General features: G+C 48.2%; 1 protein-coding gene across 1 annotated transcript in view; it reads right to left on the reverse strand.

Annotated features, from left to right (window-relative positions):
- The window catches only part of LOC140480289 (activin receptor type-2B-like), a 68,444-nt gene extending 47,369 nt beyond the window's left edge, over positions 1 to 21,075 (reverse strand). The window contains 6 exon segments of the mRNA XM_072574993.1: positions 576 to 682; positions 3,691 to 3,704; positions 3,706 to 3,839; positions 3,842 to 3,880; positions 3,883 to 3,897; positions 20,979 to 21,075. Coding sequence (XP_072431094.1) covers positions 576 to 682; positions 3,691 to 3,704; positions 3,706 to 3,839; positions 3,842 to 3,880; positions 3,883 to 3,897; positions 20,979 to 21,075 — 406 coding nt within the window.
- Positions 21,076 to 26,487: the final 5,412 nt, after the last annotated feature.

Genomic DNA, 26,487 nt, shown 5'->3' on the forward strand with positions numbered 1-26,487 from the left:
AGACACAGACGCGTACACACACACACAGACTCCTGGTGAGGAGTTGGTCAGGTTGGGGGGGGCTGTGTGAGCTGACTGAGAGAGACAGACAGAGAGGGAGAGGGAGAGAGAAAGAGAGAGAAAGAAAGAAAGTTGGAGGGCGAAGAGAGAGGGAGTTATCTGTGAGAAACGCAGGTCACATTGAAGAGTTGAAGAGTACAGAAGGCAGACTGTGAATATTTGCTCCCACCAGCTGGTGGAAAGACTGTGACACACACACACACACACACACACACACAGACACACAGACACACAGACACACAGACACACAGACACACACACACACACACACATACACACACACACATACACAGAGCTGGCTCCATTGGCTGTTAGTGTCAGTGCTCTGGGATCCATTCAGCCATCTTGGGGCGGAGCCTGCGAATCGGAGTGCACCCGCGGAGAAACCGTGAATCTTCGGTTGTCTGTGGAGGTCGGAGCGACAGAGGTCCCAAGAGCGACCAGTCACGACCCTCCCCACGCCCTCTCCCCGAAAACAACACAACACTGACTGACTGACGGATGGGGCAACCTACCTTCTGGCACAGACTCGGGGAAGTGGAAGAACCGGTCGTTACAGTAATTCCCTTCGCAGCAGCAGAAAAATACCTGAGGGTTCTCCTCAGTGGCGACGCACTCCACTCTGACAGGGAGAAACCAAACCATGAGTCAGGGTCAGGCAGTACCCACCGTTCACCATCCTGATCAGACCACCTCAGGGTGGGAAGCCGGGACAAGATGGCAGGTCTAACATCAATGAAACAAACCACACACTCATCACCGCAAGGTTCACCAGACAAATTCACTCCATTCCAAACCATGCTGCAATGTCTTGGAGGTGGGATTCTGAGAAATTACTTAATTACTTTGCGCCCTGGAGCAACCCTGTCTTTGTGGTGAACTCTTGGAAGTCCAACAGAGCCATACAGATAGAAACAGGCCCTTCAGCCCACCTCATCCATGCCGACCAGGTCTCCTCAGCTGAATGAGTCCCATTTGCCCGCGTTTTGGCCCCTATCCCTGCAAGACCCCTCCTATTCACATACCGTCCAAATGGCCTTTAAATGTTCGAATTGTACCAACCCTTACTGTTTCTTCTAGCAGGCCAAAAGTGAGGAGTGCAGATGCTGGAGATTAGGGTCAAGAGGGTGGTGCTGGAAAAGCACAGCAGGTCAGGCAGCATCCGAGGAGCAGGAGAGTCGATGTTTCGGGCAAAAGCCCTTCGTCAGGAAAGAGGCTAGCAGCCTTGTTCCACATACACCCCAATTCCAGAGTTGACTCTGAAGCTAAGCAATTAGCTCCAGCTCCCCAGCCCTGCCTGCTCCCCCCCCCCCCCCCCCCCGCCCCCCCCCCCTCCTCTCCCCAGCCCTGCCTGCTCCCCCCCCACACCGCCCCAATGGTCATTCCTCCATCCAAGACAATACTGCCATTGCTGTTTCTCTTTCTACCTCAGGCAGCCTCCCCTGGGTTAGCAAACCTTGCTGCTTTAAACAGGAACCACCGTCGGTTGGTTGGTTTGCAAGAGGAAAGACCCTTTCGGTCCATTTGTCATGCAGCCTGAGGAGGGGGGGGGCGGGTTGGTTCACTGCCTGAGCCTTCAGGATAGGGGGAAGGTCCTTCTGGAACGTTCTGGAACATTGCTCTCCCATGCCAAGTGCAAAAGTACCTGGCTGAGTGGGGCGGAGCTCACTCTGCAATTGATTCAATCTGCTAATCCACTCTACCACTGGGTACAGAATCCCTACACAGTGTGGAAGCCCATTGAGTCCAGACCTTCTGATTATCATCCCACCCAGACCTACCCTCCAGGTAACCCTGCATTTCCCATGGCTAACCCACCTAGTCTGTACATCCCTGAACATTATGGGCAATTTAGCATGGCCAATCCACCCTAACCATCACACCTTTGGACCGTGAGAGGAACTGGAGCAAACCACACAGACACAGGGAGAATGTGCAAACTCCACACAGACAGTCACCCGAGGCTGGAATCGAACCTGGGTCCCTGGTACTGAGCCACCGTGTCGCTCCAATCATCGCCTTCAGTATTAAATATCAACTTCTACAATGTTCACACAAAACCCAGTCTCCCTCTTTCTTGCATAATCCTAGGTTGATCCCAAGGCGCCTGTGTCCACTCAATCCAGGAATGACATGCCCCTTCCCACCAAAAAAAAACACTCAGGATCAGTCAGAAATATGGGGCTGTACCTCACAGGATCAGGATCCAGTTACGGGACGGGGGAAGGCATCAGACAATAAGGCCAAACACATTCACATCAATGCGATGATCCACACTGCTGGCAGCAGGAAATTCACTCTCACCTCCTTCAAGAGGTTCACCAAACATTGGGGCAAGTCTAAATGGACCGCCGAGCCACACAGCGATTTTAAGAGGGTCATCCCGGTTGTGAAGGCCACCTATGGCCTCACCCCTTCCAGTCCCACAGCCCTCTGGGATATTGACACCCTCTCATCCTTCAGCATTGCTCAGTATCATCACCCCCCACTGGTGGCCACACTCTCAGCTGGCCACGTTTCGCAGTGGGGCCGGTCTACCACCTCTCCTCCTTTCAGACACTCCTCAACACCCACCCTCCCATGGGTCGTCTCTCCCAGATTCCCTCATGGGGTTTCGTATCCAAATCCACGATTGAACCACAAGTTGTTTCACTCGAGTCATACAGCCCACAAACAGACCCTTCGGCCCAACTTGTCCATGCTGTCCAGATATCTTAACCTAACCTAGTCCCATTTGCCAGCACTTGGCCCATTTCCATCTAACCCCTTCCTATTCATGTACCCATCCCAATGCCTTTTAAATGCTGTAATTGTACCAGCCTCCACCACTTCCTCTGGCAGCTCATTCTATACACATACCACCCTCTGAGTGAAAAGGTTAAGCCTGACGTCCCATTTATTTCCTTCCCCTCTCACCCTAAACCTATGCCCTCTAGCTTTGGACACCCACTACCCTCAGTATCAGACCTTGCCTATTCACCCCATCCATGTCCCTCATGATTTTGTAAACCTCTATAAGGTCACCCCTCAGCCTCCAATGCTCCCAGGGAAAACAGCCCCAGCCTATTTAGCCTCTCCCTGTAGATCAAACCCTCCAATCCTGGAAACATACTTTTCTGAACCCTTTCAAGTTTCACAATATCTTTCCGATAGGAAGGAGACCAGAATTGAATGCAATATTCCAACAGTGGCCTAATCAATGTCCTGTACAGCTGCAACATGACCTCCCAACTCCTGTACTCAATACTCTGACCAATAAAGGAAAGCATACCAAACGCCTTCTTCATTATCCTATCTACCTGCGACTCTATGTTCAAGGAAAGGAGCTATCAACCTGCACTCCAAGGTGACTCTGTTCAGCAGCACTCCCCAGGACATTACCATTAAGGTGTATACGTCCTGTCCTGATGTGCCTTTCCAAAATGCAACACTTCAGATTTACCCAAATTAAAGTCCATCTGCCACCCTTCGGCCCCATCTGACCAAGGTCCCATTTTGCTTTTGAGGTATGACACCTGCTATTGTGGTGTTGCCTGCAAACCGTGCTGGAGGTGCAACATAAATGCAGCCTCGTGTAGCTTACCTCCCAGCCCCTGGCCGCCCCATGCCCTGTGGTCTGGGTTCCCCTACCTGTCGTAACAGTTTGAAGTCATCGAGCCAGCATCCTTTCTTGACCAGCTCGATGGAGCCGGAGTTGTTGCGCCAGGAGGCGTAGCAGTGGTGCCGTTTGTCCTTCTCCCCCTCGCACTGCTCCACACCGCTCTGGTTGGTCTTCTCAGCTCCCAGTTGGCGTTGTAGTAAGCGCACTCTCTGGTCTCTGCTCGCCATGGCCTGGCCCTGGGGAACACCACACACAAGAGACAAACCGTCAACAGGACAGCCCTCACAGGGGCCAGCAGGTGGCCATTCAGCCCATCACGCGGGGGAGTTAGGCAGGAGAGGCCGTGGATAGGGGATTGTGGGGTGGGAGGAAAGAGGACGTGGGGGGGTGGGGGGTGGGGGGAGACAGAGAGAGAGTGGAACAAGAGAAAGTGGAAGAGAAAGAGACATACACAAAGGGGGCAGAATAAAGGGGGCAGATGGATAAAGTGTGAAGAGAGGGGAAATAGCAGAGAAGACACCATAGACAGAGGGGAAGGGGTCAGACAGAGAGAGAGAAAAAGGGGGACAGAGAAAAGAGAGAGAGAAAGGGGACAGAGAAAAGAGAGAGAGAGAGAGAGACAGAAAGGGGAGAGAGAGAGAGAGAGAGAGAGAGAGAGAGAGAGAGAGAGACAGAAAGGGGACAGAGAGAGAGAGAAAGGGGACAGAGAGAGAGAGAAAGGGACAGAGAGAGAGAGAGAGAGAGAAAGGGGACAGAGAGAGAGAGAGAGAGAGAAAGGGGACAGAGAGAGAGAGAGAGAGAGAGAGAGAGAAAGGGGACAGAGAGAGAGAGAGAGAGAGAGAGAGAGAGAGAGAGAGAGAGAGAGAGAAAGGGGACAGAGAGAGAGAGAGAGAGAGAGAGAGAAAGGGGACAGAGAGAGAGAGAGAGAGAGAGAGAGAGAGAGAGAAAGGGGACAGAGAGAGAGAGAGAGAAAGGGGACAGAGAGAGAGAGAGAGAAAGGGGACAGAGAGAGAGAGAGAGAAAGGGGACAGAGAGAGAGAGAGAGAGAGAAAGGGGACAGAGAGAGAGAGAGAGAGAGAGAAAGGGGACAGAGAGAGAGAGAGAGAGAGAGAGAGGACAGAGAAAGAGAGAAAAGGGACAGAGAAAAAAAGAGAAAAGGGACAGAGAAAGAGAGAAAAGGGACAGAGAAAGAGAGAGAGAGAGAGAAAGGGGACAGAGAGAGAGAGAGAGAGAGAAAGAAAGGGAACAGGGAGAGAGAAAGGGGACAGACAGAGAGACAGCAAAGGTCACACAGAGAGAGAGAGAGACAGAGATAAAGGGGACACAGAGAGGGAGGGAAAGGGGACAGAGAGAGAGAGAGAGAGAGAGAGAGAGAGAGAGAGAGAGAGAGAGAGCGCGCGAGTCAAAGAGGATAAGAGAAAGGACCACTGGGGAAGAGGAAAGGTGGAGATGGAGGGTGGTTGAGAGAAGGAGAGTGATAGACAGAGAGAGAGAGAGAGAGAGAGAGAGAGAGAGAGAGAGAGAGAGAGAGATGGAAAGAGAGTGAATGTTCCAGGTTGGTGACCTTGCCCCCTCTCTCAGCAGATACTGCCTGAGCTGCTCACTGTTCAGCTTCTTCTGCTTTGATTTCGGATTTCCTGTTGTTTATTTGTAAAAGGGAACAGCGTGCGTGCCCCACGAGCAATAAGCCAATGAAGATGGTTGGTGGGGTGTGGAGGCTCCTGAGCATAAAAAGGTATGCTGTGGAAACACCAGAACCTCTGAAACGACCTGCACCACGTTTGGAATGGACACAGCTCAGACAGGAATCTCTCACTGTCATACACACTCACTTCTGTCTAAAGATCACCAGAATTCGTGGGGAGCACCGTTTTGCTCTGTGTCACTCTATGACAATGCAGCTTTAACATGGTTTTCTTGTGACACTGTTAACCATTCAGCACAGCTCAGGTTATCCCTGCTTTAGCAATGCAAGGAATTACATTGTAATTTGTAACACTGCTTTACTTAATCCACAAGAGAGCACTGCGGCCAGTCCTGAATGACACACATCAGGAAGGATTTCACTAGAAGCAAAAGGTGAAGTGAGGCAAATCTTTGTCACTCAGTGAGTGGTTAGGGGAGAGCAGACAGTGCCTGGAAGCCTGGTGGTGGCAGGTTCAATTCGGAAGAACGATGGATCATTATTGAAACGGGAAGTCGGGAAACTGTGAGGAGGGGGAACGTGGCAGCGAGTAAATTGCTGGCCCAGAGAGCCAGCACAGACATGACAGCCCGAATGGCCTCCTCTGCATTGTACCAATCCTGTGATCTACAGTCCAGAAACCAGCCACTGTGGCTCTAACTGCTGCCTCACAGAGCCAGGGACCTGGGTTCGATTCCAGCCTCGGGTGACTGTGTGGGGTTTGCATTTGTCCCCCCACCCCCCTCCGTCCGCGTGGGTTTCCTCTGGGTGCTCCAGTTTCCTTCCACGATCCAAAGATATGCAGGTTAGGTGGATTGGCCACGCTAAATTACCCATAGTGTTCAAGGATCGGCAAATTAGGGGAGTTGGAAAATGTAGTGTTATAAAAATAGAGTTGGGAGTAGGTGGTCTGCTCTTCAGAAGGTCAGTGTGGACCTGATGGGCCGAATAGCCTGATTTCACACTAGGAACTTTCGGATTCAAGCCAAACAGTTAGCATTGGTCCTCCAGGAGCCGACACCACCGAAAACACTCGTGTATTTCCAATCCTGTCGCCTTTACATTCCAAACATCTGCATCGCTTCGCCTCAGCTTCCCTCCTGTGGAGAGTCACATCAAGGGGCCGAATGGCCTCTTTCTATGCTGTAGCCACACGGTGATTCAATTGCAAACTGGAAACCCGGAGCTCCTGTTGTCTGGTGGGTTCTGTCCAACTGCAAGCGCAGTGGGTGAACAAAGAGCATCAACTGCCAATTTATATTTTTTTTAAATCAATCATTCTGCGTTTGAAGAAAATGTTCCATGAAGAGCATTCGCCTTTTTTTCAGCTTATTGTGTCTTGGGCAGGAATTCTGAAATCCATAATGAAATCGCTCCACAGAGACTGGTATCCTGTCACCAAGTCAACTGCCAGTTTATTAACAGGAGCCGGTGACACATCATTGGCCAAACATCAATAGCTAAGATCTGCCAGTGACCCAGTAGAACTGCCAATGAACACTCTGCCCGTTTGAGGAATGAATTCACACACACACACACACACACAAGTGATAAATAACACAATGGAACACGTGCGCACACAACTCTTTCACTCATACCCTCAACTTTACCAGGCAGCAGCTCGCAACTGGGAGGGAGGAATTTCTCATTAGATCATAAGTTCAGTTCCATTTGTCACAAGATCTGATTAACATCTTCAGAACCAAAAAAAAGAGGACAGCACCAGCAAACCCAAGTCTGGAAATAGTTTAAGAAAAAGTTGTTCACATGGATGTGTTGAGCCAGCATTCATTACCCACCCCTAATTTCCCCAGAGGTTACAGGTGTCACGACATCAATGTTGGACTGGAGTCACATTGAGGCCAGACTGGGTAAAGACGGCAGATTTCCTTTCCTCACGGATGACGGTGAAGCAGGTGGGTTTTTACAACAACAACAACAACGAAAAAAATCATAAGGTTAGATTTATCACCACAGGTCCCTTTTTAAAACGCAAATGTGCCATCGTCAGATTCCAACCTCCAACCCCAGGAGGCTAGCCCGGGATTCTGGATTACAATGGCATCATCATTATGCCACAAAGGAGGTGAGGGTCGGGAGCTTGAAGTACCGTGTGCTGTAGGTAACCCCTCAATGCCCTGAGGGGAGGATTGTGACCCAGCGAGTCGGAGGGAACGGCGATACCTTTCCAAAACAGGATGGTGAGTGGTTTGGAGGGGAACTTGCAGGGGGAGGGTGGCGTGTCCCCATCTGTCCACTTGCCCTTGTCCTTCTCGATGGTCGAGGTCAGAGTGTGGAAGGTGCTGTCGGAGGTGTTGTCGTAGCTAAATGATGTTGAGTTATTGAGGGGGGAGAAGCCATCACAAGCCCCCCCCATCCCCCAGTCTCATTTTGAGCCGGGCAAAACTCAGCCAATGGCATCTTACAATTTCTCTGGGCAGTACGGTGGCTCAGTGGTTAGCACTGCTGCCTCACAGCACCAGGGTCCCAGGTTCGATTCCAGCCTCGGGCGACTGACTGTGTGGAGTTTGCACATTCTCCCCGTGTCTGCGTGGGTTTCCTCCGGGTGCTCCGGTTTCCTCCCACAGTCCAAAGATGGGCAGGTTAGGTGAATAGGCCATGTTAAATTGCCCGTAGTGTTAGGTGCATTAGTCAGAAGAAAATAGGTCTGGTGGGTTTCTCTTCGGAGGGTCGGTGTGGACCTGTTGGGCCGAAGGGCCTGTTTCCACACTGTAGGGAATCCAAGCTAATCCTCTCATTAAGAGAATATCGGAACACATTCCCAAAACTGCTCGCAGCCTTCTGTTTATTCGATGGTTGCATGACGGCTATGGGGAGGACAGAGCGAGGTCCTGCAATCTCCTACTGCTTCAGTAGCTTCAGCCTGGCCTCTTACAGCTGATTTATTGAGTTTGTCTCAACATGCTGGATCAGATCACTGCGTTTTATCTGTCCAAACCCAGGGAGACTCAAACTACACAGGTTAAAACCATCAGGGAGTTCATATCAAGGTCATTAAAATCACTGGATGGAATGGTTTTCAGTCATACTTTTATTGCGAGTACAAAACAGGGCTACATCCACCGTCACTTTAAACACCCTTTGGACCTAAAACAGAAATAGAATAATCCCATCAGCAAAGGGCACGAGATCTGGGATAGATGCCTTGCTGCTGAATCACTTGTAAATGCAATTTGCCTTTTGACAGTAAGTTCCCTACATTGCTCTTTTTCCCGAATCTTCTGTTGAGCGATGGTTTCTAACCTTCACTGAACTCCGACTGGATTACTGCATCGTAATCCAGTCCCTGTACTCAGATGTCCTTGACTGGCAGAACTGGTGGTAGCCTTTTCTATTAGGAGCTGCAGTTTGATCGTTGCCTCCCAACACAAACTCGCGCATTAGGGAGTGAGGCCAGTCTGTCCCTGCTGGCAATGCATTACGGCCCAGAACTCCCTTTGTAAAACTCCTCCGTTTGCAACACCCTCTCCCCATCACAACGTTTCATGTGGCAACGGTTCTGAAAGGGTTAACGCTGGGCACTGCATTGAGCACCAGCCTGTCCAATGATGCCACAAGGATTTGGACAACGAGAAGCTTAGGATCTAACAAATTGAAGTCCTCCAACCACAAGTCTACCAATAGTCTTACCTACCAACGTTACAACCTACTACCTCTTACTTAAGAGCCTCCTCTTTGAGACTTGCCACTAAGTCGGCTCTTCGGCCGAGTCAGGGAAAGACAGAACGGCAGCAAAACACAATTCCAACCACAAGCTGGTAGTGATTGGCACCACAACACGAGACTCTGCTTGTAATCATATGGTGGGTGCAGTGGTAATGTCACTGGACTAGTAACAAGCAGCCCAGACTGATGGTCTGGAGATGGATGTTCAAATCCCGCCAAGGCAGATGTTGGAATTTGAAGTTGATTTTTAAAATCTGGATTTAAAAACTGGCCCAATGGTGACCACCGTTGACTGCCTTAAATGCCCATTTGGTTCACTAGTGTCCTTTAGGGAAGAAAACTGCTGTCCTTACCTGGTCTGGCCTACAGACCCAAAGCAATGTGGTTGACTCGTAACTGCCCTCTGGGTAATTAGGGATGGGTAATAAATGCTGGCCTAGCCAGGCACATCCACAAACATTTTTTTTCAAGAAAGGGCTTAGTTGGTCTGTCCTAAGGTCCTTTTGGCTTTGGTGCAATTTTGTTTGGAATATTTCGTGACATTACTTTTTTGAAAACGCACATAACATGTAGTGATTGTGATGTGGTCAGCTGGGTGGACCACATAGAATCTGAGTTCCCCGATTGGGGCTGTTACCCTGGATCAATCAGAGAGCCCTGGCTGACAGATACAAACAGGAGGGTCATGACACAGTGGGATTCGAGGTGTGTCCCCATTTCCCTGAAAACCGGTTTGAGGCCTGGCTTTGCTGTTCCTCTCCCTTGAAAATTTGCTATCTCTTGTATACAGCTGTTAATGTTAACTATTTTGTAAAGTGTGTATTGTTTAATAAAACAAAAAAAAAGGAGGGTCATGGCAAAGTGGAATTCAAGATTTGTCCTCAATTCCCTGGAAACTGATTATACGGTGGGGCTTGGGACCTAGCTTTTCTGCCCCTTGCCCCTGGAAATTGCTGTTTCTTGTATACGGTTGTTCATTTTAACTGTTTGTAATGTGTAATGGTTAATAAAATAAAAAAGCTATATAAACAGTAGTGTCAGAGATTCTGTCTTGTTTTATAGAATCATAGAATCCCCAGAGTGAGGAAACAGGCCAATTGTTCCAAAGGGTCCACACGGAGCAGTACCCCACCCACACCCACCCCCCCTATTCTTGTAACCCTGTATTTCTGATGGCTAACCCACCGAGCCTACACTTCCCCGGACACCATCGGCCATTTCTCATGGTCAATCCACCTAACCTGCCTATCTTTGGACTGTGGGGGAAACCAGAGCACCTGACAGAAACCCACGCAGACACGGGGGGAGTGGTACAAACCACCGTGCTGTCATTTACTCAGAGGGAGCTGGATCAGTGTCAAGGACTCCCCATGTGTAAATAAAAGGGTGACTGGGTGATAGGATACTGTGGCGTTATTTCAGCGGTTGGGCATTTTTTGCGGCATGGGCATTTCACACCCCTCCCAAATTATCTTCAAGAAGGTGGCGTGGAGCTACGTTCTTGAATATGACTGAGGGGCTTTGCTGAGTCATCGCGTGGTGTCGGTTAGATTGAACCACATTGATGTGGGTCTGAAATCACATTTACGTCATACTGGGTAAGGCAAGATTCCCCTTCTCCAAAAGACAGGAAGAATTTTTAAAGAATAACACAATAGTGCCATTGCTACCATTTTCCTTTTTATCTGGCATATGCAACACTTGTTTTAGCTGACATGACATTCAAGTTTTACAAATGACCCTTACAAAACCAAAAAGGGAAATAAACAGTGGAGCAGTGTTACTTACACAAGATACATTTGGGTGGAATCATGCAACATTTGTAAAGGTGAAACCTTTCGAGCTGGTACATTTTTATTGTCCTAATAAATGAGGGCTAAGCGTTTTTCTGACCTACTAAGAACATTGGGAGGAGTTCTTACCACAGAAACAGCTTTGAATCATGTGATCCCTGCATAGCGATGGGGCAACCAATGTTTTCATAGAATCGCTACAGTATGGAAACTGGCCCTTCAGCCCAACAAGTCCACCCCGAGCCTCCAAAAGAGTATCCCACCCAAACCCACTCCCCATTACTCTACATTTACCTACACAACACTACGGGCAATTTAGCATGGCCAATTCACACTAACCTGCACATCTTTGGACTGTGGGAGGAAACCGGAGCACCCAGAGGAAACCCATGCAGACACGGGGAGAATGTGCAAACTCTACACAGACTGTCGTCTGAGGCGGGAATCAAACCTGGGACCCTGGCGCTGTGAGGCAGCAGTGCTAACCACTGAGCCACCGTGCTGCCCCTAAAAGCTGTTTTAAAATGTTCCTGCCACCATTTTCCATCTCAGGTTTATTGGACAAATGAGTTTTCCAGCTGCCATGATGGGATTTGAACTGTGGATTACTCACAAAAGGGAATGCTGGTATAATCCCAGAGGACCATGGGGCCACTCTCTCATTAGGGAGGGAGACAGCGAGAGAGATAACTGGTGTTGGTTTAACCCGAGGGTCACCTCGCCATGCAGGGTCCTTCATGGTAACCTCAGCCCGGTCTGGGAATTGAACTCACGTGGCTGGCGCTACTCTGCTTCATAAGCCAGCCAAGTGAGCTAACCAATTCCCTTTGTGGGTTACTTAGCCAGGAACAGGAACCACTGTATGCTCCCGCAGCAAAAAGCTCCCGATACCCTCCCGGGACTTATATATAGTGAAGAGGGAGAACCTGAGCTGGCGAAATATTGGCTGTGGTTTGGAGGTGGGGGAGGGAAATCAAACCATAGCTGTCACCATCAGACCCTAATGAAAACGCAAGACAAGCTGGGCTGGCTGAAGGAGGTGAACATCTTAATTTACCCTTCGATAGCCCAGCACTGTGATAAATACAGGTGTCTACCCACACCCTATTGTAAGTTAACGTGGATCAATTCTCAGAGTATCGAGTTTTACCAGAACAGTATTGTTGCCAAATGGAGGAGCAAACTACTGAAGATGCCGGAATCCGGACTGAAAACAAATGCTGGAGATCACAGCAGGTCAGACAGCATCCACAGAGAGAGAAAACAAGCCAACGTTTCGAGTCTAGATGACTGTTCATCAGAGTTGAAGTAAAGTGTGGAGGGGGGGCAGTGTTAGGTTCTTGTTCTTGGGATTCTTACACCCTCGATGCAGCTGCAACACACCAACTACTGGGAACAGCCAAAATGTGTTAAGCAAGGGGAGGAACCCCTAACACCCTTCGCAGTGCTTGTGAAGCCATGTCAACGGACCTCTCTCTGAACAAAAGTCCTTCCTTTATACAGTAAAAGAGTTTCACATCACAGTCTGTAATGCCCACAAGACAACTCCCAGCTATTCCCCGCCCCCCCCCCCCCAAGTCACATGCCACTCAGGACACAATGTAGTGATCATATCATTTCCAGAAACAATGTAATGTAAACCATCCCTTAATGGCCAGATCTGTTGTAAATTTTTTTTAAAAACTGTAGGGAGTGGTCAGAATTTTAATTGCAATGTTCTTCCTGATTTCTGAATGAGGATGATAATATAATTCTTTTACTCTGAATAACTAGGAAATGGCTGTGCAAATGGCTTTGAATGGCAAGAGATGGGAATGTAAATTCCTTACATGCTACCTGTAAGATAGAGCCATCCCACCCTAGCCTCGGGACATCCAATCTCCTGCAGGCAGCAAAGCAAATGAACCCTTTAATATCTCAGCAGCATTTACGCTCTAGTTTGGCAGGGGGGTGGGGGTGAGGGTGCTGCTGGAGAAAAAAAAAATGTTGGTAGTTCTGATTAAAAGCAGTTGGAATGCGAGAATGGCAGAACGATGGCGTGTCTTTTGGCCAAACTGCAGCATAAATACTGCCCCCCTCCACACTTCAACTTCAGCCCTGAGGAAGAGTCATTGAGACTCGAAACGTTAGCTTGCTCACTCTCCATGGATGCTGTCTGACTCACTGTGATCTCCAGCACTTGTTGCTTTCAGTATTGTAACTAAAGCGAGAGTGAAGCTCTCCAGAATTCAGTGATCTGGTGAGCAAATGCCCATGAAATCCAGCCTCCACTTCTCCATCTATTACGAGTCAGCTCGGAGCTCCCAGTGACCGTCGGGAAAACATCTGACATCAGAGCCCGAGGGACACAAGTTCACGCCTGCTCACACCCCCCCCTACAACATTCCAACCATCATTTTCAAAATGGTAATTTATGACGTTATAAAACGAACTTCACCAACCTAGGACTCCGAAGGACGCGTCGTCTTTATATAAACTGACACCTCGTAAAGATGACCAAGAGGCCTTCCTTCGCTTTTAACAAGGAAGGCTGAACTCTATATAACAGTGGCTAAAGTTACATTAAAGTAGCCTGGAGAGGCATTTACTGCCCAGGTGTCACATCGGGTGCCAAGGGATAATGTAGGGACGGAAAGGATGAAGGAAATGTGCACAGGGGAATGGAAGGAGAACGAGAGAGAGAGAGAGAGAGAGAGAGAGAGAGAGAGAGAGAGAGAGAGAGAGAGAGAGAGAGAGAAAGGAAGACTTGCATTTATAGCTCGCCTTTCAGCGCTGGTTTTGAGACAGCAGCACTGGAGGTAGACTCCCTCAGCACTGCACTGCAGCAAGCTTCAAACCCCTCACCCTTTCACTCCCGAGGCACGGAGTCACTGACCAGGAAGTAATAGGGAGCTCGGCACAAGATGGCTCCCTCCCTGAAGAGTTAGCACACAGCAGGAGCAGATGGAAGAAGAGGATCCAAATTGATCCAGAGGAAGGTGATGGTCTCGTGGCATTATGGCGATTAATCCAGAGACCCAGGTGATGCTCTGGGGTCCTGGATTCAAATCCCATCAAGGCAGATGGCAGAATTCAAATTCAATAGAAATACGGAATTAAAAATCATTAAAAACCCATCTGGTTCACTAATACCCTTCAGTAGGGAGCCTGTGCCATCCTTAGTTGGTCTGACCTACAGATAACCCCAGGCCGACACTGACTGAACACTTAGGGATGGGCAATACACACTGACCTACACCCATGGATCAAACAACAACTGCTCCATTAATTTTCGGGGAACCTGCGCTGAAGCATACAGTTCAACTCCAAAAAGGTAAAGTCTTTTACACAGCTCTCGGGTGAGATATTTATTTGATAGCCTCCAACTCCGACCTTCCCAACAAGTGAAAACTCACAACGAGTCAATATGACTCAAAACTTCCCTAATTTCAATGCCTTTGAGGGGGGATCCTCTTTCAGAAACAGCTTATTTAGCTTTCAGCAGGGTCACCTACCCAAAGGGAAGGCTGGGCTTTCAATGGATCAACGTGTAATTGGCAGCACAACAGCAGACGATATAACAGGCTGACAATATTGAGGATAGAACTCAGAGCCCCCAGTGCACCCACTGTCTCCATGGTCCTCCACTTAGGGAATGACAGACACCATCGGACTGACTCACCGAAGCCCACTTTGGAAACCCAAGCAACGTTACCAGTTAGCCCTGAAAGCAGCTCTTACACCCGCAGAGGGAGAAACTGTACTCACGTGGGCCAGGGCAGGGCAGGGCATTGCTTGGGAGACAAGGGAGAGGGAGGTTTCTAAGATGGTGGGGGAACAGGAAGACACAGAAATGGGAAGGGAGAGTGGAGACAGAGGATGGAGTAGAAATGGGAGGGGAAGGGAAGGGAAGGGAGCATAGACTCAGATGTACAGCACGGAAACAGACCCTTCGGTCCAACCCGTCAATGCCGACCAGATATCCCAACCCAATCTAGTCCCACCTGCTAGCACCCAGTCCATATCCCTCCAAACCCTTCCTATTCATATACCCATCCAAATGCCTTTTTAATATTGGAAATGTACCAGCCTCCACTACTTCCTCTGTATGGAATGAGCTGCCAGAGGAAGTGGTGGAGGCTGGTACAATTGCAACATTTAAGAGGCATCTGGATGGGTATATGAATGGGAAGGGTTTGGAGGGATATGGGCCAGATGCTGGCAGGTGGGACTAGATTGTATTGGGATATCTGGTCGGCATGGACGGGTTGGACCGAAGGGTCTGTTTCCGTGTTGTCCATCTCTATGATTCTAAGTTCAAAAAAGTCATAAGGTGTGATTTTTTTGTTTTACACAGAAAGTGGCTCATGTGGGGAACGAACGTCCCAAGGAAGTGGTGGATGCAGGTACAGGTACAACATTTAAAAAGACATTTGGTTAAGTATTTGGATCGGAACAGTTTCGAGGGATGTGGCTCAAGCGCAGAAAGCTGGGCCAAGTTTAGTCTGGGAACATGGTCAGCGTGGCCTGTTTCCGTGCTGTATGACTATATGGAGGGGACTGAGAAACAGAGAGGAGAACAATCGAGTAAATTCGTGTGAAAGAGCAAACAAGAGTGAGAGTGGGAGGCAAAAAGATGGGAAGCGGAGAGGCAGAAAGAGAAACCCTGGGAGCAAAGATAAAGTTGCTAACGGTGAGGTGAAATTTGCAAAGTGAGTGGTGCCTGCACACAGGAACCATCAGACAATTTGTTATTTCATAAAAGAAACCTCAAGGTGAAGGGGCAAGGTGTAGAAAACCATCGATTTTCGTCAGAAGAGTTAAGAGAAGGAGCATTGAACTTCACCTTGAAGTATGCTCTCTGTACGATGATGAATGGAACACGCTCGACAATATTGCAACATGATAACGATACAGCCATAGCTCCAGGAACAAACTAGGGAAACAATTTATCAGTAAGGGTTAATTTACTCATGGCCGTCTCTGCTTGGTATGTGCAATTAAAAAAAAACTGTGCTCCCTCACTTGGTACAAAACGATTCTATAATTAGGCAAAGCTTAATGTATCTGCTGTTGCGAGGGGTATAAATCGTCCAGTAATTTTGTTGTAGAAGACAAATAAAATGATTTACCCAGCGCCATGATTTTCCCACTAATAACTGCTACTTGTCCGGCAACAACCAGAGCTCAGTGTCATTGTTCCCGTTAGTGTTTGAGAAAATGAGCTGGGGCAGCACGAATTTTGGACGAAAGCCGCTTGCAAAAGTTACGGTTGGTATTCAACTGCACGGGCACAACTTTAATGGCACATGTTACGTTTTTCTAACGCCACTTCAAACCCTGGTGCGATCCCAGGAACGTAATGAGTTAACTGGAGAAATTTCGTTCCCACAGACCACAAACACTTAAGAAATTTCAAACTTGCACATTTTTTTCAAAAAAAAAATCCTCACATTTTTCCTCTGTCTCTTTTAGAGTCATAGAGATGTACAGCATGGAAACAGACCCTTCGGTCCAACCCGTCCATGCCGATCAGATATCCTAACCCAATCTAGTCCCACCTGCCAGCACCCGGCCCATATCCCTCCAAACCCTTCCTATTCATATACTCATCCAAATGCCTCTTAAATGTTGCAATTGTACCAGCCTTCACCACATCCTCTGGCAGCTCATTCCATACACATACCACACTCTGCATGAAAACGTTGCCCCGTAGGTCTCTTTTATATCTTTCCCCTCTCACCCTAAACCTACGCCCTCTAGTTCTGGACTCCCTGACCCCAGGGAAAAGACTTTGTCTATTTATCTTATCCATGCCCCTCATAATTTTGTAAACCTCTATAAGGTCACCCCTCAGCCCCCGACGCTCCAGGGAAAACAGCCCCAGCCTGTTCAGCCTCTCCCTGTAGCTCAGATCCTCCAACCCTGGCAACATCCTTGTAAATCTTTTCTGAACCCTTTTAAGTTTCACAACATCTTTCCGATAGGAAGGAGACCAGAATTGCACGCAATATTCGAACAGTGGCCTAACCAATGTCCTGTACAGCCACAACATGACTCCTGTACACAATACTCTGACCAATAAAGGAAAGCATACCAAACGCCTTCTTCACTATCCTATCTACCTACGACTCCACTTTCAAGGAGCTATGAACCTGCACTCCAAGGTCTCTTTGTTCAGCAACACTCCCGAGGACCTTACCATTAAGTGTATAAGTCCTGCTAAGATTTGCTTTCCCAAAATGCAGCACCTCGCATTTATCTGAATTAAACTCCATTTGCCACTTCTCAGCCCATTGGCCCATCTGGTCAAGATCCTGTTGTAATCTGAGGTAATCCTCTTCGCTGTCCACTACACCTCCAATTTTGGTGTCATCTGCAAACTTACTAACTGTACCTCTTATGCTCACATCCAAATCATTTATGTAAATGATAAAAAGTAGAGGGCCCAGCACCAATCCTTGTGGCACTCCACTGGTCACAGGCCTCCAGTCTGAAAAACAACCTTCCACCATCACCCTCTGTCTTCTACCTTTGAGCCAGTTCTGTATCCAAATGGCTAGTTCTCCCTGTATTCCATGAGATCTAATCTTGCTAATCAGTCTCTCATGGGGAACCTTGTTGAACGCCTTACTGAAGTCCGTATAGATCACATCTACTGCTCTGCCCTCATCAATCCTCTTTGTTACTTCTTCAAAAAACTCAATCAAGTTTGTGAGACGTGATCTCCCACGCACAATGCCATGTTGACTATCCCTAATCAGTCCTTGCCTTTCCAAAAACATGTACATCCTGTCCCTCAGGATTCTCTCCAACAACTTGCCCATCACCGACGTCAGGCTCACCGGTCTATAGTTCCCTGACTTGTCCTTACCACCCTTCTTAAACAGAGGCACCACGTTAGCCAACCTTCAGTCTTCCGGCACTTCACCTGTGACTATCGATGATACAAATATCTCAGCAAGAGGCCCAGCAATCACTTCTCTAGCTTCCCACAGAGTTCTCGGGTACACCTGATCAGGTCCTGGGGATTTATCCACCTTTAACCGTTTCAAGACATCCAGCACTCCCTCCTCTGTAATCTGGACATTTTTCAAGATGTCACCATCTATTCCCCTACAGTCTATATCTTCCATATCCTTTTCCACAGTAAATACTGGTGCAAAATATTCATTTAGTATCTCTCCCATTTTCTGTGGCTACACACAAAGGCCGCTTTGTTGATCTTTGAGGGGCCTATTCTCTCCCTAGTTACCCTTTTGTCCTCAATATATTTGTAAAAACCCTTTGGATTCTCCTTAATTCTATTTGCCAAAGCTATCTCATGTTCCCATTTTGCCCTCCTGATTTCCCTCTTAAGTATACTCCTACTCTTCTGAGGATTCACTCGATCTATCCTGTCTATACCTGACATATCCTTCCTTCTTTTTCTTAACCAAACCCTCAACTTCTTTAGTCATCCAGCATTCCCTATACCTACCAGCCTTCCCTTTCACCCTGACAGAAATATACTTTCTTTTTAAAAGAAAAGTGTTAATTCAGTGTATGCTAGGGTCTGGAATATAATGTCCAAGAGAGAGTGTGGGGGAGGGCAGGTTCACTCGAGTGGTTCGGGTCTAGACTGTACCATTGACAGTGTGGGGGAGGTAGGTTCACTGGTTAGGGTCTGGACTGTACCACTCGAGAGTGTGGGGGAGGGCAGGTTCACTCGAGTGGTTCGGGTCTAGACTGTACCATTGTCAGTATGGGGGAGGTAGGTTCACTGGTTAGGGTCTGGACTGTACCACTCGAGAGTGTGGGGGAGGGCAGGTTCACTTGAGTGTCTAGGATCTAGAACGTACCATTGACATTTTGGGAGAGGCAGGTTCACTTGAGGTCTTTGAAGTGGATGCTCGATAACCACCTGGAGAGGTATTTTGCCGAGCCCTGGGGAAGGGGCATGGGGAAGGATTGGGCTCAACCAGACAGCTAGCCTGAACAAGGCTGCAGGTACTCACTGTTCCAATCTTTACTTTTGTTTGCTCTCTTTATTGCTGTTTCTGTCCTGAATGTGACCTTGTTCAAGGGTATTCCCTTCCCCGAAGTTCTCCTGTTTAATTCTCAGTCCTTCTATCCCATTGGTTAAAGGAGAAAACATTGTTCAGCACTCCTCAAAATGTCTCAAAGCCCTGTACAGCCAATGGGAGCACTCGTCTGAAGGTCAGAAATGTGACCGTCTCATTACATTTTACAAACTCTTACAAACAGCAACACAATATAGACTCGGGACGATGAGACTTCCAAGGTCTGGGACACACATGGTAATTAATCACCAGGGCCTGGATCAGGGGCGTCCCAAGCTCACTAGTCCGTCACCTTTATGGTCAGTGTCCGAAGCAGCCATCCTGTCACCAAAACCATCCTGACTGACAGGCTGCCAGTCCCCCAATAGCTAGTACTGGGAGCAATTGCAATCATTGGCCAACAGACTGTGCCAAATTCGCAAAGGTCTTCCTTTCACAATTATCTCCTGTTGGGATTCCAAGTCCTTTCACTGGAAACCAGTACAAAAAGGTAAAGCACTGAATCTCGCATCTCATCGCTGAATAGTATAGTGATTTGGTCTTCCTAAAACAAGTTTCCCTGTGTGATGGGGTGCATGAGAGAAACAGCATGTGAATGAATGAGGGATAGAATGAGTGTGACAGTGAGAGACAGACAAGAGACAGACAGAGAGCGCGAGAGAGAGACAGAGACAGAGAGACACAGAGACAGAGACAGAGAGGGAGAAAGACAGAGACACCTTGCTGGATGTGGGCAAACACACACACACACACACACACTCCTGCCCCCCCATTCACACCCCGAGACAGGCCTGCGCACACCCACCCACATCCATGCTCGATAAACTGAGAAAGATCATCGAGTTGCAGCACTGAATTTGCTTCTTTCTCTCCACAGAAGCTGCCTGACCTGCTGCATTTTGAACTTATATGAGCAGACTTCCAACATCAGTAATATTTCCCTCTCTCATGGTTTGCTCTGTGCTGTGCATCTTTAAGTATGGGACAAACTCAGCAGCACTTCTGGTGAAAATGAAAAACGCAGAGTTCATGTTTTCAATCTGATAGGACTTCTCTTCAGAACCAGATGCTGTGAGACCAGCTGAATTTTTTCAGTATTTTCTGTGTTTGGTTCAGATTTTCAGGATTGGCTTTTAAGCGTGGTTAGGTTCAATTTAAAAATGAGAAACCATTTATCACTCCATGCAAAGTGTAATTACTTTCTGGCAGCTGAGCTTACTTGTGTGGATAGAAATAGCACATTATTGCAGGTAAATTAGTCGGTGCTAATTTATCGCAATCATAAGCAGGAGTTATGCTCAAATAGGCTTGTTAGGTTCTAGTCTTTTTGATTTTTTTCTTGATGTTACTTAGGGTAAGGTTTAAAGAAGCAGGGTTGGTTGCAGAAAATGAACAACCAAGTTGTGTGCACTGGTCTGATCGAGGGGTGGTCCTGAAGCGTATCTTACTCAAATCTCAGCTTCTGATGGGCCTTCATAAATAAAGGCAAAAGAATACAAAGCTAAGAAGTTTTGTTAAATTTAGAAAAACGCTTGGCCCAATTATGACTATTTCCCACCCCCCAGCACCACCAGTTTAGGGTATCTGAAGAAAGTGAGCTGGAGGATTAACGAGGACATCCTGGAATGGATGCCTGGAAATACAAGTGTCATGGCCTAGATTTTACTCTCTAGCCCTCACTATTAATGATAGTGCATTGAGGTTTCAGTGTTGATTTTTCCACTGAACTGGGACTTGAACTTCTGATTCAAAGACAAGTGTACTAACAGCTGGAAGGAGATAGATTACGGGGGGGGGGGGGCTGCGAAGATACCTCATCATCCTTACACTGTTCTCGCAGCTCCCAGTGCCAGTGGGCTGGCCCACAACAATCTTGAGTGGCAGCCAACCAGGAGCCTGCTCAAGCAAAAGTCCAGACCAGGTTTTCCCCAGTTCCTGATTTGCATTAATAAACTGCAGCTAAACTCGGCAGCAGGTGCAATGTCACATCAGCTGTTGTGTGGGAGAGGGTTGGAAACGCATCACTGTATGAAAGGATCCTCCATGACACCCTGTGCAGCGTTCCAATAGCTGTGTTAGCCACTTGGGCGGTTTATTTTTGCCTCCTTTACCAAGGCCACAGGTCTCTGATGGTCTTTTCCTGACAATTCCCTGTCCTCTCAAATGTAACGGATCGTCGCTGCTTGTTATTTGACGAGCATCGGTCATCGTTTTCACTCAACTCTCCAACTGAGAGCTTTGGAAAACACAAAGCACAGGAAATGGAAAGAGTAGGCCACTGAGCCTGCTCCTCTGTTCAATACGATCCTTCAACTCTGTGCCTGGTCCTGCTTAATCCCCATACCCTTTGAACTTTTTCCCCTATATCTAACACCTTCTTCCAGAAAACATTCAACGTTTTTGGCTCAACCTCTTTGTGGTAGGCTGACAACTCAAGTCCGAAATGGCCTGTGGTTTCTATGAACTTTCTCCTAATTCTCTGAATCCCGGTGAATATAGTCCTAACCGATCCAGAGTCTATGTGTATCAGTCCGCCATCCCAGGAGATAGGTTAGTAATCCATTGCTGTAGTAGCTCCACAGCCAGAACATCATTCTGAGAATGTGTATCTGGTAGAAGCAGGCAGGGGAAGAGTTAAGTTCTGAGTTTTGTGAAATAAGACGTTCAGCTGAGCATGACTCAGATCGGATAAGAACTTGCAGTTAATAATGGGGTGCTGGAGGCAAGGGTAATGGGTTAACAAGGTGGAAAAGCAGTCATTATGTAGAGCCATTTAACAATTAGATTAGATTACTTACAGTGTGGAAACTGGCCCTTCGGCCCAACAAGTCCACACCGACCCTCCGAAGAGCAACCCACTCAGACCCATTCCCCTACACCTAACACTACGGGCAATTTAGCGTGGCCAATTCATCTGACCTGCACATCTTTGGACTGTGGGAGGAAACCGGAGCACCCGGAGGAAACCCACGCAGACACGAGGAGAATGTGCAAACTCCTCACAGACAGTCGCCCAAGGTGGGAATTGAACCTGGGTCATCTGGCACTGTGAGGCAGCAATGCTAACCACTGTGCCACCATGCCACCCTATTGGAAGCTTTCAGTATGTAAGGTCAGCTAACAAGGGGTAAAGTATCAATTGTACGAATCCAGTTAACAAGGTTAAGAACATTCATTGTACAACAGTAAAAATCTCTGCTATTGATACTCATTGATTGTAATGGTCACCCAATTAATATGTATGTGGCCTTATCTGGATGCTCCTCCCTATAAAATGACTACATAGTTTATTGAGAAACTACTGTTCCAGAGAAGACCGTGAACTCATGTCTTTGTGCACATGGGCGATCGTTCTCTCTCCCTCCAGGGCCCAGAATATAGATGAAGGAGTTAAAATCATACTGTCTCTCTGAGCTTTTGCTTCCACTGAGGCGGGGACAAACGAGACTCAGTTCCTCAGGTGAGGAGACCAAACCTGCACAATAATAGAATCCCTACACAGTGTGGAAGCATGGCCACTCAGCCCATAACGGCCACACTGACCCTCTGAAGAGCATCCCACCCAGCCCCACCTTGTAACCCTTCATTTCCCATGGCTAATCCTTCTAGCCTGCACATCCTTGGACACTATGGATGAGTTAGCATGGCCAATCCACCTAACCTGCGCATCTTTGGGGAGGAAACTGGAGCACATTCTAGTGTGGCCTCACCAAGGCCCTGTACAATTGCAGCAAGACATCCCTGCTCCTGTGCTTCAATCCTTTCACTATGAAGTTCAACATGCCATTTACCTTCTTCACTGCCTACTGCCCCTGCCTCCTTATGGACGTTTTATTTCATTCAAAATGGGATGTTTGTGTTGCTCGCTTGTCCAGCCTGCTCCGAGCTGCCCTGGAGAAGCTGGTGGCGAGCTGCCTTCCATACCTTCTATATGAACATAGCAATGAATTAGCTGGTCCACGTCAGCATTGCTGATGCGGTCAGTACTTTCTGCCTGTCCTTAGCTGACCCAGAGGTGGCGCTGGTGAGCTGCCTCCGTGAACTGATGCAGGCCTCGTGGTGTCGGGCCCCTCAAAAACTGGCTGTTCAGCCCATCAAGTCCATGCAGTGAGCTCTTCGTAAAGGAACCCAGTCAGTCCAATTCCCCCACCTGGTTCCCATGGCGCTCTGCGCTGGGTTTTCGAGTGTCTGTCCTTTTGGAATCGTGGATTGTCTCCATTTCCATCACGTACCATTGTTGTGATACAGGCAGAGAGTTCAAAGATTACTTCCTTGGATGGTGATGGCTAGCATGAGGGGACATAGCTTTAAATTGAGGGGTGATCGATATAGGACAGATGTCAGAGGTAGTTTCTCTACTCAGAGAGTAGTAGGGACGTGGAACGCCCTGCCTGCAATAGTAGTAGACTTGCCAACTTTAAGGGCATTCAAATGGTCATTGGATAAACATATGGATGATAATGGAACAGTGTAGGTTAGATGGGCTTCAGATTGGTTCACAAGACTGTGCAACATTGAGGGCCGAAGGGCCTGTACTGCGCTGTAATGTTCTATGTTTTATATCCCAACTCCCTCTAGGGGGTGGCAATGGTCTAGTAGTATCTGGACGTGGTTGGAAAAACCCATTTGGTTCACTCGTGTCCTTCAGGGAAGGCAATCAGGCAATTAGGGACAGGCACTAAATGCTGGCCTTGAAAGAAAAAAGGAAGAATAAAGTTGCCAAAGAGGTAGACAACACATTGAAAGCCAAACAGTGAACGTGCCCTTCCCCAGAGTGAGGGATGCTGGTTAGCATTTCCCAGCCTCTTCCCCAAATCCCAGAATTCCAGGCTGCTTGGAAACTGGCCAATGGCAACCTCTGGCACGATTTCCTCATGATCCATACTGCCGGGGAAGGGCTGGCTGGGATTGGGAACAGCCTGTGGCTAGCTGCCCCAACTGGACAGCTTCAATTCCAGCCCAGGGACTGAACTGACCACTGATTAACCCTGAGCAATGACCCCCCCCTGACCCGGCCTCAGTAGCCTGACCGAATGTCAAAAGCTCCGGGCTAACGAGAATAAACGTGGAATCGGATTGGTGGGGGTGGAATGTGACACAGAGTAGGGAGTCAGATTAAACGTTAGTGTTTGATTCACTAACCTCTCACCCTCAATGATGGTCGAAAGACAGCCTCTGCTCTCCAACAACGCGAAGTACCAGTGAGGGTGTAACAAAGAGAGGAGTACAGCACAGGAGCAGGCCCTTCGGCCCTCCAAGCCTGTACCGATCATCATGCCCTGGATTAGTGGTGCTGGAAGAGCACAGCAGTTCAGGCAGCATCCAAGGAGCAGCGAAATCGACATTTCGGGCATAAGCCCTTCATCAGGAAAGGGCTTTTGCCCGAAACGTCGATTTCAAAGCTCCTTGGATGAACTGCTGTGCTCTTCCAGCACCACTAATCCAGAGTCTGGTTTCCAGCATCTGCAGTCATTGTTTTTACCTCGATCATCATGCCCTGGACTAAACTCAAAAAAACGCAAACTTTCTAAGCGATTGGCCGTGCCCAGTAGCAGGAGGTTTTCATGGGGACCTGCTAAACTGACTGCCTGTGACATAGATGCAAGATTCAGGAGCTGCAGCTCAGACTCTCTCCCCCCCCCCACGTTTAGCCTTCCAAACCATGGCTGCTGTGCACAGTGTTACTCTCTGATTCAGTAAACTTGCATTCGGGAAGGCAGAGTCTTTGAGAGTTCAGTTGGGTCCTGATGAAAGGTTGTGGAACATCGGCGCTGTTTTCCTGTCTCCGCAGACAGAGCCTGACCTGCTGAGTATCCCCGGCACTTTCTGCTTCGATGACAGATCTCCAGCATCTGCTTTCAAATCAGTTCGCACTGCCTTACAACTCCATCCCGGGAGTACAGAGACAGCTCAGCCTGCTCTCCTGTACGGCTAAGGCAGGAAGGATCATAGCTTCTCTCTTTGTTCCCTTCTCGGTCAGTTGCAACAGGCACCTTCCCACGTATCTCCTTGTAGCATGGAGCTCTCCCACTTCAATAAAACCTTCGGAGCCAGATCAAAAGTTAAGGAGAGCCAATCACAACATTTTCTTGGGTGAGAAAGAAGGTGGAGCTTTCTTCCCAAAAACAAGCAATAAAATGTGATATCGAACGGGCAAACTGTAAGACCAGGAGGCCAGGCACTACAGAGTCAGGAAGGTAAAAGCAGTTTAAAATTACCTGCGAAGGAGGGTCTAATTACAAGAGTAAAACCCACTGAGTCTTAATTGTTGAGTGTTGACCTGTGACCTCAGCAGTGGTAAAGCTTCCAGACCACTTTGGCTTGTCAGTCAGCTGAAGATTTCACTAGCACTGGTTTGACGAGATTGGGGAGGAGAGCAAATGAGGAAGAGCACAAGAGAGTTTTCAGTATCCTCACTGTGATCAGTCTATGTCACTTCCTCTTTCTTTAGTGCCCTGAAATATGCTTCATTTCTACATTCCAAGTCTGGCTCCATTGTCTTTTCCAAACGGAGTTAAAAATCACAGAACACCAGGTTATAGTCCAACAGGTTCATTTGGAAGCACAACTTTTGGAGCGCTCCTCCTTCATTGGGTGGTTGTCCACCTGAAGGAGCAGCGCACTGAAAGCTAGTGCTTCCAAATAAACCTGTTGGACTATAACCTGGCGTGGTGTGATTTTTAACTTTGTCCACCCCAGTCCAACAGCTCCTCCACATCGTGTTTTCCAAACTGAGCAGTCCATAGGTAACCGTTTGTCTCCATTACGTAATGTTATAATGCAAGTGTGACTACTAGAGATGTGAATTACGTGGTAAACTCGCTGAATTTCAGAGCTTCTTGATCAAGTTGCCAGTTCTGAAGAGGAGTAATATCAGAACATTAGCTCTCTCTCTACAGATGTTGAGTCTCTCTGGCGCTCTCTCAGTTTTTATTTCAGATCTCAGCAGCTGGAGCTTTTTGCTTTAAATACATCCCTAAACAGCCAGCAAGTCAGCAGCTCTAGTGTGGGGCAGTATGTCTTCACATCACTCATCCCTTTAGTGCTTTCCCTGCTCAGTTTTACAAACAGTGCCTTTGTGGTCGACAAATGTGGCGTTGGAAAAGCACAGCAGGTCAGGCAGCATCCGAGGAGCAGGAGAGTCTAAGATTCGGACATAAGCCCATCGTCAGGATACCTTTGTTGTGGTTGTCAACCACCAACTCAAAGCTTCCTCACATAAGTCAACACACATCTTTTTCACCTCTTCCACTTCAGAGAACCCTTGTGACAGCAGGCCATTCAGCCCATCGGGTTGAACACCAGCCCTCTGAAGAGCATCTGACCCAGACCCACCCCCAGCCCACCCATGGCCAATCCACCTAATCTGCACATCCTTGGACACGACAGGCAATTTAGCACATCCAATTCACCCTAACCTGCACAGCTTTGGACTGTGGGAGGAAACCAGAGCACGCGGAAGAAACCCACACGGACACGGGGAGAATGTGCAAACTCCACACAGGCAGACAGTCACCCGAGGCAGGATTCGAACCCGGGTCCTAGGCGCTGAGAGGCAGCAGTGCTAACCACTGAGCCGCCCTCCACTTGTTCCTGCTGTTGTAGTGCCTCCCGAAATAC

Source organism: Chiloscyllium punctatum, chromosome 8 (genome assembly GCF_047496795.1).
Source record: "Chiloscyllium punctatum isolate Juve2018m chromosome 8, sChiPun1.3, whole genome shotgun sequence".
Taxonomy (NCBI): domain Eukaryota; kingdom Metazoa; phylum Chordata; class Chondrichthyes; order Orectolobiformes; family Hemiscylliidae; genus Chiloscyllium; species Chiloscyllium punctatum.